This window comes from Prosopis cineraria, unplaced genomic scaffold, assembly GCF_029017545.1.
Source record: "Prosopis cineraria cultivar Desert tree isolate PC_DT_omini unplaced genomic scaffold, ASM2901754v1 PC10, whole genome shotgun sequence".
NCBI classification, from domain to species: Eukaryota; Viridiplantae; Streptophyta; class Magnoliopsida; order Fabales; family Fabaceae; genus Prosopis; species Prosopis cineraria.
In genome coordinates this window covers 2,703,827-2,716,793 of record NW_026555341.1, presented here as the reverse complement: position 1 = coordinate 2,716,793, position 12,967 = coordinate 2,703,827, and the positions used below count along the sequence as shown (strand labels likewise).

The 12,967-nt window shown below is 38.0% G+C and overlaps 3 protein-coding genes across 3 annotated transcripts; 2 read left to right on the top strand and 1 right to left on the bottom strand.

Moving 5' to 3' along the window:
- The first annotated feature begins 301 nt into the window (after window positions 1-301).
- LOC129322814 (L-ascorbate oxidase homolog) lies at window positions 302-3,027 on the top strand. Its single transcript, XM_054969219.1, has 8 exons — window positions 302-655; window positions 763-872; window positions 969-1,239; window positions 1,353-1,449; window positions 1,555-1,900; window positions 1,998-2,366; window positions 2,453-2,531; window positions 2,621-3,027. The coding sequence occupies exons 1-8, from the start codon at window positions 512-514 to the stop codon at window positions 2,822-2,824; spliced, it is 1,620 nt and encodes a 539-aa protein (XP_054825194.1). The 5' UTR covers window positions 302-511; the 3' UTR covers window positions 2,825-3,027.
- Window positions 3,028-5,741: 2,714 nt separating this feature from the next.
- LOC129321978 (uncharacterized) lies at window positions 5,742-8,055 on the top strand. The gene is made up of 9 exons (XM_054968005.1): window positions 5,742-5,750; window positions 5,819-5,896; window positions 6,010-6,119; window positions 6,202-6,397; window positions 6,582-6,681; window positions 7,072-7,130; window positions 7,259-7,431; window positions 7,738-7,854; window positions 7,974-8,055. The coding sequence occupies exons 1-9, from the start codon at window positions 5,742-5,744 to the stop codon at window positions 8,053-8,055; spliced, it is 924 nt and encodes a 307-aa protein (XP_054823980.1).
- A 1,443-nt stretch (window positions 8,056-9,498) lies between these two features.
- On the bottom strand, window positions 9,499-11,093 carry LOC129284609 (dof zinc finger protein DOF1.1-like). The gene is made up of 2 exons (XM_054920136.1): window positions 11,008-11,093; window positions 9,499-10,841 (listed from the first exon to the last, which is right to left on the bottom strand). Exon 2 carries the CDS (start codon window positions 10,817-10,819, stop codon window positions 9,764-9,766), a length of 1,056 nt encoding a protein of 351 aa, XP_054776111.1. The 5' UTR covers window positions 10,820-10,841; window positions 11,008-11,093; the 3' UTR covers window positions 9,499-9,763.
- Window positions 11,094-12,967: the final 1,874 nt, after the last annotated feature.

The following is a 12,967-nucleotide window of genomic DNA, read 5'->3' as shown; positions in this document are numbered from 1 at the left end:
TATATATATTGAGGGAACAAAACTGAAGGAAACTGGTGAATTGGTATAGCATTGTGAAAAACCAGCACAATCAGAAAAGCTGAAAAGGTGGCGAAGAGAAAAGCCGGAGATCAGTGGCGTGATTTCAGGGGTGTTATGGTCAAAATGATGGGCTAAGGCCATAGCTTTCACTTTAATGATGATTCATATGTGAGTTGTGCATCACTTTAGTTCGAAGCAATAAATAAACATTCCCACACCAAAGACAGAAAACGCGTTGCCGGCCCCCCGCGAAATCCCATCAATTTTGCTTCCTTAGAAACTAACAAACCTCAATAAATTCTCATATCTTATCACTGCAGTCACACCTTCTTGTGAGGTTGTTATATAACGCTCCGAGCTCCAGTGGTCAAGACAAGGGAAAACTGGTGCTTTCATTTCATTTCAGTCTTAGAAAGTGGATTGGGATGCTTTACTTTTAATTGCTTCTTTCAAGCATTACTGTTCTGAGTGAGGTTTGAGTGGAGGTACCATGGGAAGCACAAGCTTGTTCCTTCTGCTGTGCTTTGTTCTGGCTTTGCTGAGTATGTGTCTGGTGAAAGCAGAGGACGCATATAAGTACTATACATGGACTGTCACCTATGGGACTCGTTCTCCTCTCGGCATTCCCCAGCAAGTGGGTTATTACCTGCATTCTTGCTTCTCATCAATTTTCATTTGGCTAACAAGGTATTAATCTATGCATATTTCTGATATTTCGGTCTTTTACTTCTTTTGTTCAAGGTAATTCTTATCAACGGTCAGTTTCCCGGGCCTAGGCTTGACGTTGTGACTAATGACAATATAGTTCTCAACCTGGTGAACAAGCTGGACGAACCATTTCTTCTGACTTGGTGAGTTTCTCTGTTTCTCTCTACCATATTTTTTTTTTTTAATTGTAGTGTGTCATTGAATTGAGGACATGTTTTGATGACGTTGAGACGAAACAGGAACGGTATTAAGCAAAGGAAAAATTCATGGCAAGACGGAGTACTGGGAACCAACTGCCCCATTCCTCCAAACTCAAATTACACGTACAAGTTTCAGGCCAAGGATCAAATTGGAACCTACTCATACTTCCCATCAACTCAGCTCCACAAAGCATCGGGTGGCTTCGGGGGACTCAATGTCTATCATAGATCAGTCATCCCAATCCCTTATCCCGACCCTGACGACGATTTTACTTTACTCATCGGTGACTGGTACAACTCCGACCACAGGGTAAGCTAGATTATTTTTTAGACTTTTATATTCACGAGTTATATAAATAAATAAAGCCGTGCATACTTCATCCAGCTAAACGCCCCTGCTTCCTCTCCTTCTCGTGTCCGTAGAAATTAAGACAAACATTGGATTCTGGAAGATCTCTTGCCTTTCCAGATGGCCTCCTTATGAATGGCCAGGCCCACACTACCTTCAATGGAGACCAAGGTCAGATTGTGTTTTCTAAGGTTATATTATAAACTGTGCCATTTTTTCCCCTATTTTTTGGGGATAAAAGTCTCATTTACCGATAATGGCTGTTCATGCCTTCAGGAAAAACCTGCATGTTCAGGATCTCAAATGTGGGCTTATCAACGTCGATTAACTTCAGGATACAGGGTCACATCCTTAAATTAGTGGAGGTTGAGGGATCACATACCATCCAAAACCTTTACGAGTCTCTCGACGTGCATGTGGGCCAATCCGTCACCGTTTTAGTAACCTTGAATCAGCCACCAAAGGACTACTACATTGTTGCCTCCACCAGATTTACCAAGAAAGTTCTCACTGCCACTGCAGTTCTACACTACGCAAATTCCCTTGCCCCAGCTTCCGGACCTTTGCCTGCTGCTCCTGCCTACCAATATCACTGGTCTATGAAACAAGCTAGAAGCTTTAGGTTACTATTCAGAAAATATAGCCTTTTGGATTTGGATACCATATATATATATATGTATGTATATTCATAGATTTTGACGTAGTGTCTGCTTATGCAGATGGAATTTGACGGCGAATGCCGCTAGGCCTAACCCACAGGGATCATTCCATTACGGGAAGATAACTCCAACGAAGACAATAGTTTTGGTCAATTCAGCACCTCTGATTAATGGGAAACTGCGTTATGCTGTGAACAAGGTGTCCTATGTTAACCCTGACACTCCTCTCAAGCTTGCTGATTTCTTCAACATCCCCGGAATCTTCAGCGTGGACTCCATCCAGAGCGTGCCCACTAATAACGGTGCGGCAACTATAGCTACCTCTGTGATCCCATCTTCTCTGCACGACTTCATCGAGGTTGTTTGCCAGAATGACGAAAACACCATGCAGTCCTGGCATCTCGATGGATATGACTTTTGGGTCGTCGGGTACGTGAGCTAATTAGATCTGTATTTGCTTTCAGTTATCACCTCAAGAGAAATGATATATTGATTGTTCATTGAAATAAATGCAGGTATGGTAAGGGGCAGTGGACACCAGCCAAGAGAAGTACATATAATCTAGCGGATGCCTTGACTAGGCACACAGCACAGGTATCAAAACAGTGCTAGTTTGGAAGAGTGAAATTAAATAAGAATGTTTTAACATGAAAAGGACTGACAGTAGAATGTGGTGAATGCAGGTGTATCCAAAGTCATGGACGAGCATACTGGTGTCGTTGGACAACCAAGGAATGTGGAACATGAGGTCTGCAATGTGGGCAAGACAGTATCTCGGGCAGCAGTTGTATCTGAGAGTGTGGAGTGCTCAACGCAGCTTTACCAGTGAGTATGATATTCCCAGCAATGTCCTGCTTTGCGGCAAAGCCCTTGGACATAGTCCTTGATTACCGTCACCCCTCCCATTCCTTGCAGTATTTGCTGCTCATCACACTTTGGCTACGAAATCCCTAAGAGGAAAAAAACAGAGTGTGAGAGAGATATAAATCTGGAATTTGTATCCTTCTCATGATGTATTTTGGGAGTGTTCGGACCACATTTCAATTGCCCAATGTAGAGGATCACTTTCATATATAGATTTTTCTTCCTAGTGCGTGCCTTTTCATACATTTATTTGCTCTATTATTGGAAAATATGAGATGATGAGCAACCATACTTTGGCAACAGAAGGTCTTGAACCAGGAAAATAACCCAGGACAATGGACAAAAGTTACAAATAGGGAAAAAAAATAGGAAAAGATGCGAGAGAATTTAAAATAAATCTCTCAGGAAAAAAAAAACAAGAAGAATTATACACAAGATCTACATAAAAGAATTAATTACTGTAAAATTTATTAACAATTAAATTAAGATCATTAATAACACAATATGTTGTTATTTTTTTTAATTTAGTTGTTTATAGATTTTGTAGTAATTAATTATATTATGTGAGATTTTAATATAATTTTTTTAAAAAAAATCTCTCTAGGCATATTATCATATAGGAGTATAACTTTTCTTATTTCTCCCGTGGACTCTTGGTGCTAAACAACGAAAAATTGTGTTATCATTATCAATGGTTTTTATGACTTTCATTATGACAAATCTTGGGGCATGATCTATTGGGTCGATATCGTTATCGATTTTGAGCCAAACGCAGTTTGTTGGGCGTTAAGGTGTTGGGTATTATCCGTAGAAATGCTGTTGATTTCGGGTTATTGTCATTTCGTCAGGCTAAAAATATTAAACCTGGAAAAATAAAAAAAAAAAGTCAGTCGAGAACCTTCTAAATTATTGTGGAGTAATAACTAATAATCAAGGAATACGTTTGTATATCTGGTTTGCAAAAAAAAAAAATTATATATTTATGTACTCCCTTCAATTTTATTTATAAAATACCTTTTAAAAGTAATTTTTAATTTAAAATATAAAATATCTTATAATAATTAAATATTTTTTTAATTTTATCCTTTCTTAATTATTGTAAAAGTATTTAATATAATTGTATTATTTAAAATTAAAAATAAAAATAAAAGTATATATCATTTTTTTTATAATATTAAATAAAAATTAATTTTTTTAAATGTATGAAATTATTAAAAATATTTTATAATAAAAATAGGAGGGAGTAAATATAATATGAAAACTTTAACAAACCTCAGTCTACAAGGAAGACTTGGAACTGAATGTACGTGAAGTGCGTTGGCAAAAAAGAGAAGGGAACAAAAAACGTGAACTATTTCGTCTCACTCACTAATGATGAAAGAAGCAGTGCAGGCAGTGGGGCACGTGACGAAATTTAATGCGAAGACTTTTTTTTTAATTATAAGGTCACAGTAAAAATACTGTATAAAAAGACTAAAGTCAGCTCATATCCAAAAATATAATGCTTCTACAATCTGTTAATGCGAAGACATTTTAGAGTAGCCTTTGAAACACAACCATGTGTACTACCCCAATGTTGATCTTTCTGTCTCTCGGGATCTATCACGTTCACTACTGAGCTCAGAGTTGAGCTATGCAAACATTCATTAAATTATTTTTCTCTACTTTGGGAACCATTCTGAATAAATTACTTCACATGCAATGCACGCTCTCCCGTTCATTCTTTCTTTAATCCTTTTCTCTTTATTGGCCAGTCTCGCGTTCATTATTTCTATTATTTACAGGACTTTATGTATACATGCTTGGTAATTAAATTTATTTATAAAAATTAATGAAGACATAAAAATTAAATTATAAGAATAAAATATATTAGTACTGATTACTAATCACACGTACGTATCCGTTATTACCATTTCATGACTTATTAGCTTAATTATTATAAATATTTCTTTTGAAGAATAAAAAATATTTACTAGCCACGTGTATGTACAGTGTACACACAGTTCGATAATGTTGATTTAGTGGACCTTTAATATGATCAGGTTTCTAAATAAATTGATTAAAAACATGATACACACACACACACACACACACACACACACCTCCAACTGCGCAACAATTTGCCATTGAAACAATTTCGCGTTTGTCTGAAAAGATGATAATGGATGCAAAATAAGATCATAAAATTCACCGGACAATACAATGATTGTCATTGTCTAATTGAGATCCACTCTCGGCTCCGGCGCGCCCGCGTTCTTAGATCTCCACTTTCTGCCACCAGCCATCAAGTTGAGCTTTGGGTCCATCCAAATCCCAAACTCAATGATTCTGATTTGAGTGCATTCTTTGAAGTTACCTCTTCTTCTTTTTTAATTTTTAATATTTGAAGTTATAGGAATATATTTTTAATTTAATTAAATTACATTTTGATAAAAAAAAATCATAACAAAAAAATTAAGATATCAACATACATATACATAGATTTAAAAGATTGAGCTAAGCCTGAGCTGAGTCCAAGCTCGCGTCCACGTACGTACTTCGCCATATATACAGGAGTTCATAACCCTGGGACTTTATCCCCCCCCCCTCTTTTTTTAGTTTCTGGTACGTGCATTTCTTTCTTTGCCACTCATATTAAGGTTTTATTGGCTTTGAAAAGATACATTAATCCTGTTTCAATTAAGGTAGTTTTTGGGTTAAAAAAAGAAAGAGTCCATAAATTCTTTATCTTTCTCCTTTCTGCGCTCTTCCTGGTCTATTCAAACTGATAACTCCTTGATCTGAAGTCGTACCCGTCCGGCACTGTCAAACATTGACTTCACTACCTCGACGCACACAAACGCGCATATCATTGAGTGTAGTCTGTTAAAGATTGGTCCAAAGGTTTCTGAATGCCTTGTTGAAACGTCTCTTCGAAGTTTGGCACGCAGATATAAGAAAATGGACAGGGTATAGCACACAAGAAGATGAAGGAAGCCACATTCACGCATGTTATTCTTGGAATTTTGGCTTGCTAGGGTGCTGTGTTCGTGAATGCAAAAGATACGTACAGTTATTTTACGTGGGAAGTGAGATATGGAACAGCAAGTCCCTTGGTTTTCCTCAACAGTTAAGTCACATCCTTAACCAGTTAACCTCTCCCTCTAACGTCTTTATTTCCTTCGTACTATCAAAAGGGTCTGACTATATGTGTTTACTGCCTTATCAGGGTATTCTCATCAACGGCCAATTTCCAGGTCCAAACATAGATGCCGTCACCAATGACAATATCATTTTAAATATCATTAACAAGCTTGATGAACCTTTCCTCATCGCATGGTGATGATCGGATACCTTTCTTTCACCGTAAACTATGATTTTGGGTAATTATGTAACAGGTATTATCTGTGGTGGAAAACAGGAATGACATCAAACAGAGAAGAACTTCATGGCAAGATGGAGTTCTAGGGAACAACAGCCCAATCCCTCCAAACTCAAACTGGACATACAAGTTCCAACTCAAGGATCAAATTGGAACTTACAATTATTTCTTTTCTACCAAACTTCATAGAGTTGCCGGGGGATTTGGTGCTTTCAATATTGACCAAAGGTCTATGGTATCCAAACCATATCCTGAACCGGCGGAAGATTTCACCTTGCTCCGTCATGATTGGTTCAAGATCGACCACAAGTTTTGCAATTCAAGTTAATATAATTATTCTCTAAATACTGCTTTCCACTCCCATAAATGGGGTATCATGGAATGCTGTAACGTAACCAAAATAAGAATTTGAATTTCAGTCGCTGAGGCGACAATTGGACGCTGGCAAACCTCTTCCTTTTCCTGATGTTCTTCCCATAAATGGCCAAAAGAATTCTGCCGTGTTTACCGGTGAAAAAGGTAACCGTCTCCGTTCCCTATATTCAGATAACGAAGAGTTTAAGATTAAATCTCTTAGGTTGAGAATAACGTATTTTCACGGGGAAAACTTACAAGATCAGAGTGTCCAATGTGGGGATAGCAACCTCCATTAACTTTAGCAACCTCCATTCTTCGTTATGTTAGATCCAGCAAAAAGGCCTCAGGACCTTTACCTCCAGGCCCTACTAATCATTGGTCCATGAAGCAAGCCAGGACCATCAGTTAGTAGAAAACTAAATGTCCCTTTTTAACATTAAAAAAAAAAAATCAATTAGAACTCTGCTACAGTCGATCATTTTTTGTGACTCTGTTTTTTTTTTAAAAAAAAAAAATTGTTTGGGGAAAGGTTGAATTTGACGGCAAATGCAGCTCGGCCGAATCCTCAAGGGTCATTCCACTACGGAACCATCCCAGTTGTAAGGACAAAGGTGTTAGCGAATTCTAAAGCCGTTATAAATGGAAAGTTGAGATGTGCTGTGAATGGGATTTCCTACGCGGATCCAAACACTCCATTGAAGCTGGCTGACTAGTTCAACATTCCTGACGTCTTTAACAGTTTAACCTCAAAACTATCAAAAATAACCCTCCTCCTCCGGGTACCCCTGCTAAGCTAGGAGTCTCTGTCGTCGTGGGACTCGCCCTTCAGGACTTTGTCGAAATTATTTTCCTCAACAACGAGACCACTGTCCAACCCTGGCACATGGATGGATCTAGTTTCTATGTAGTCGGGTAATATAATCTCTCTGTCCCTCTCTCTCTCTCACTCACTCACTCTCACGCACACACCCACGCATGCAGGTCTTGTCACATATGTAAACTCTCATCCGATTTTGGAGTGTTTAACCAAGAACGAGTTGGAATGTAAAATGTTCGGGTACGGTTATGGTGTGTGGAAGGCTGACGTGAGAAGACGTCACAATTTGATTGATAGTGTTCCGAGGCAACAGTTCGGGTGTATCCGAATTCCTGGAGTGCAATATTGGTGTCTTTGGACAATAAGGGTATGTGGAACTTGACATCTGCAATATGGTCTAGGAGGTACTTGGGGGAAGAGTTGTATCTGAGGGTCTGGAACAATGAAAAGAGCCTCTTCACTGAGATTTGTCCGCCTCCCAATCTACTGTTTCGTGGCAAGGCCAGGCACCTGCACTAGTCAGTCAGAGTCAAAAAGAAACATTTTTGTTCACTTCGATTACTGTTGGGGAGCGTAAATTGTAAATCTGAATATCTTCTTTTCATTCCTATTATTGTTTTTCCTTTAGAAATTTCAGTTACGAGTGGGTGACTGTCAAATACAGTGAAATATGCACGAGTTTTGGAATATCGAGGTCATTATATGAGAAGAAATGCTGAGGTGCCCTTGCAGTAAGCCATGGTAAATCTACCTTTTATACGATTGAAGTATATTTTTAATCCACTAAACTTATGTAAAATTTTATTTTTATCTCTCAATTTTATAAAGTATTTTGTCAATCATTTAACTCTAATATTATTAATTTTTTATTAATTAAACTAAACTGTATTAGAATTAAATAACTAAAAAATACTGTATAAATTAAGAGGTGAAAGTGAAATTTTATATAAAATTAAAAGATTAAAATTACATTTCAGCCTTTTCATATTGTTTGCTACGTTTCAAGTTCTTTCAAGCTTCCACGACCACATATTTATCAGTGATATATTCATATATATAACGTGCGACACCGCCCTACCGCAAATGTACATGTGCGCCCAAATGATTTATTTATTTTCTAGTTTTAACAATATGGAGAGACTGGTGAAGGAATTTATACTCCGGAGTTACGCTTTAACAAAAATCAAGGTTAACTAACAATAATAGCTTTGCAATAATGGAATCAAAGCCTCTACGTACCTTGATGTCACAGCTTCGCAGTTACCAGTTCTAGTGGAGCAATTAACTACTACTCTATATTATTGACGTAAACTTATTACGTTTTGGACAATTGGAATTGGGATGGGCTATATATATAGAGAGAGTAATTTAGCAACCGATCCGATTCCTTAAGGTGTGAAAATGGTTTCAAAATTCAGACTAAGCAGAAGCACAGGCCTAGCGCGGGGCATTATAATTTCTCAGCCATCACAACATATCCTTAATTCGAAAACTAAGTAGTTTTCTTAATTAACCAGCGGGATTTTTATAATAGGTAACAGACCACCGATATGAAAGCCTAGCTTGTTGAAAAATGAAAAGACATTATTCTGTGTGTTAATTTGAGAGAGAGAGAGAGATATATATAGTGAGGCTCTAAGGGAATAATGAAAGTAGGCGAAAGCGAAGAAACAGAAGTGTGTCAGGCATAGGTGTTTGAAGGTAAGGCTGCAACTGGATTCCTTGTTCACCAACAGCAAGAATCTAACGTTATCTAAGGAAATTCTTTCTGAAGCCTGCCTTTTTCATCTCAATCCTCAAATAATTTATCGTTTCTCAAAACTACTGCATATGCTACCCACCCACGCCTCCACCATCACCATATCCGCCCACCTTCAACTCTTAAAATATACACTGTATTCTAAACCCCAAGAGTTTGAGTTTACCAACGTTCTATATCATATTCTTCTACATGAGCTTTAACAGATCTGTCTATGATCTTTAGCTTGTAAAAGATATGGGTTGTGATCTCTTTTAATCTCTGTATTCTCTTGCCTATTTTTAAGGACCCACACCCACTTCTTCACTTACACAGAAGGTGCAAAATTTTGTTTCAGGTGCAGTTAAAGTAAGAGACAGGAAAAAGGAAAAGAGTTGGGGGGATAATAAAGGAGAGATTTGAATACTAGAAACACTCCGTTTTAATTTCCATTCAATTTTAGCACTGCTTGGTCCTTGAGAACTAAGCCAAACATTACATTGACCCAAACATACAGAAGAAAGCAAGAAGTGGGAAACGTTCAAAAAAACTGATGGTACGTACATATCCATATTCATATACCACTCGAAACCAAAGACAAGCGAAGCAGAAATTAAAAGCCCTAACATACCAGAGAGTCCAGAAAAATATCTTGGAGAGAGAGATATTAAGATGATGGTAGAATGGAGTTAAGGATATGCAGTACCATTGGTGGTGGAAAGATCAAACCACGAAAGGGTTGGATTCCATGTGTACCCCAATTGATCGTCCGCAGCAACTGCCGGAGCTGACTCCAAATTAGCAGATATAGAAGAAGATGCATGGGAAGAAGAAGCCATGTTCCCCAGAAACACCTGTGACGAGTTATTGTCGCTACAATAATTACCTGCTGCTGATGACCTTAGCCTCTGGTAAATTTCTTGAATTCCACTGCCCTCGTGCTCTCCAACTATGGACCGGCCATCTTGATTATTATTATTATTATTATTATCATTATTATTAGTACTGCTTCTCCAGATAGAGCTGCAGAGCCCAAGCGCGGGGAATTGCCTAGCAGAATCGAAGTTTAGGGCTCGACCATTAATTATCCCATTTCCAACTACTGTTTCAGACACCATCAAGTCCCCTTCTTCCTTAACAGCATTGACGGATATGGGAAGACTAGAGATAGGGTTAGGGTTATGGTTTTGACCAGCTCTCAGCAAAGCTAACACGTGAGAATTTTGAGGCGAGCCCCATGGAATCGGGTTTGAAGCAAGGTCGTGGTCGATGAACCCGGCCACCCCGAGCACCGACCTTTCAAGCTCTGATGGTGAAGCTGTTTTCATCTTAGCCACGCTCGTCTTCACCACGGAGTTGGATGCGCCCACGTTCCTATTCTTCCGGCAACCACCACCAATTGGAACATTCCTGAGAGCACCACCTTTGGTCCAGTACCGGCGACATGTTTTGCAGAAGTGGCGAGGCTGAGTGAGGTTGTAGTTATTGTAGTAACAGAACTTCGTGTTGGAAGAATCACACCGCGGGCACCTCAGATTCTGGTTCTCCGAATTTGTCGAGGTGGCAGCAGCCGCCACCGTGGCCGTAGAAGTGGTGGTGGGGGTGGAGGAGTGAGATGAAGAAGAAGAAGAAAGGACAGGAGTATGAGATTTAGTGATGAGCGGCAAAATTCCCCCGGCTCCATCAGTGGAGATTTTCCTTTGGCCTGCTTTGAGGCCTGCACCGCTTAACAGTTCCTGGATCATCTTCTTTATGATCTGTGTGGATCTACAACAATCCAAAACACACGAAAAGCAAAAGGGCGAGTCTTTTAGAGTTAGTGGAGAAAAAGCTAAAATTAAAGCGAGTAGGTTTCGCCCTCTGTGAGCGGATATATGTATGCGTAAGAGTCTAAAATAATAGATTGGGGGGTATATAGAATTATAGCACTTGCCTTTGCGGAGTTCAATTCAATTGGATTGGGTTGTAGGACAGCTTCTTTTGTCGGTCAGGTCCTTGTTTCTGCAAAAGAATATATATAGAGTTGGGGACTCTGCTTTTGAGAGGAAAGCTAGCCATCTAACAACCATTTACCCTATCCAATAATAAGAATAACTCATGAGTGTGCCATTTGCTAAACAAATGGCGTCAATTAAGAGTCAAATGGAAAATATGATTCTCATTTTTTCCGAAATGCCATTATTTCTCCGAATGATCCGATGATTCCAATTCATAACCAGTCAGAAGAGATCTTAATGCACTGATTAATTATTACCTCTTCTAACATATATATAACTAAATCATACGTGCGGTCTTCACAAAACAATTATGACAGGAGGAGCGAAATCATTTTGCTTGTCCCACTTAGGACTATGAAAACTGTCAATGAGTCATCATGATTTTTCTATCCATTATATCCGACCAAACATTTTGAATTTTAGTGGTCTTTCATACTCATCTTTATCTTACTTTGCAACCGAAGAGCCAAGTGTTGTATGGCTGCAAATTGAATGTTCCAAATTGGTGGGTTTGGGGCATATTTGAGTGGTGTGAATGAGTGCAATTGTACTTTGCTTCAACGCATAACACTAATCTATTAGGACGGAGTGGGGAAGGGCACAAACTTAATATATAGCAATCAAGTTTTGAAAAAGAACAATCTTGATTCTGGGTTGGCAAGCGGAAGATGCTGCTTGGCGTTGAGAAATGATGATTACAAGTTCAAGCAGAGAGGTAATCACGTGGAAGTGGGCGTGTAAAGTTGAATGTCCCTAGTCCCAACTAAAAAGCCACTTCGCACCCGAAACTCATGGCCTCAGATTGCCAACCCCCACACTCCCTCCATTACCAACAAATTAACCCCATCATATGTACCTCAGTCCTTCTGTACTGCTCAGTCCCCTCACATTCCAATTATCAAACCTATATTGGCGCCCTATGATCCTGCCCATCACATGTATGTTTGTTTTTTGAGTTAAAGAAAACCTAATTTGAGTTTTACGATCATTTCGTTGTGCGTAAACATGTGAATTCTCCCTGCATCAAAAGTTAGTGGTAAAAGAGATCCTATATGACACCTAATTTTTCTAGGTCACCTAGCCAACACTTCCGACAGCTCCTCTCTATAATATGAGTTGAGCCTGCAAAATTGTGGTGAGTTGGGTTGAAAAAAATGCTCTTTTTAAAATAAGGGTCAGGTTAGGAGCGCACCACATAATTTAGATTCACAGTGAACTAACTCATGGATTGAGGGGTTAGCATGTTTATTATTATTATTACTTTAACTCTTATAATAAGTGAGTGGATTTAGAGCAATTACCAAATCCAGATCCATTATTTATTGTCTATATCCAATGAGTGATGGAAAGGAGAGGAAGGTATATGCTATAAGATTTCTTTCAAAATTAATTTAAATCAGGATAGATAAATAATATTAATATTTATATAAACGAATAGAGATGAGGAATACTATGTATATATTCATAGTAAATATGTTTAATCGATCTGATTCAGAATATAAAATAATTTAAAATCTTATCCTTGGTTTTTTTTTTATTCACTCACATACCTTACACTTCTCTCTAACATGTTTGTGATTGAGTATATGTTTATTTGGATTGTGTTGTATTTTAAATTTGTATTGTGCTTTTTTTTTAATGATTTAGAAGGAGTTTTACTGTCATTTGCATAATTAGTTTTTAGGAAAAAAATGATTTTTTTACCACAAAAATAATGAAAAGAGGTGAATCTATAATTTTTAAAATTAAAAAAAAAATATTTTACTAGTGCAAAAAAAATTTCATAACAGTTTTAAACCTATTTTCACTACACAAGAAGCGGTGTAGTGAAAATAAGTGTAGTTGTAAAGGAAGACTTTTGGTGACAGTGAATTATGAAACTATCATGAAAAGGTA

Excerpts from the sequence above, each read along its gene's own strand:
- LOC129322814 (XM_054969219.1), top strand. The coding sequence starts at position 512 with ATGGGAAGCACAAGCTTGTTCCTTCTGCTGTGCTTTGTTCTGGCTTTG. Across the intron at positions 656-762 it reads CTCTCGGCATTCCCCAGCAA|GTAATTCTTATCAACGGTCA; the intron begins GTGGGTTATTAC and ends CTTTTGTTCAAG. Across the intron at positions 1,240-1,352 it reads GGTACAACTCCGACCACAGG|AAATTAAGACAAACATTGGA; the intron begins GTAAGCTAGATT and ends TCGTGTCCGTAG.
- LOC129321978 (XM_054968005.1), top strand. Across the intron at positions 5,897-6,009 it reads ATGGAACAGCAAGTCCCTTG|GGTATTCTCATCAACGGCCA; the intron begins GTTTTCCTCAAC and ends CTGCCTTATCAG. Across the intron at positions 6,682-7,071 it reads CGTGTTTACCGGTGAAAAAG|CTCGGCCGAATCCTCAAGGG; the intron begins GTAACCGTCTCC and ends CGGCAAATGCAG.
- LOC129284609 (XM_054920136.1), bottom strand. The coding sequence starts at position 10,819 with ATGATCCAGGAACTGTTAAGCGGTGCAGGCCTCAAAGCAGGCCAAAGG.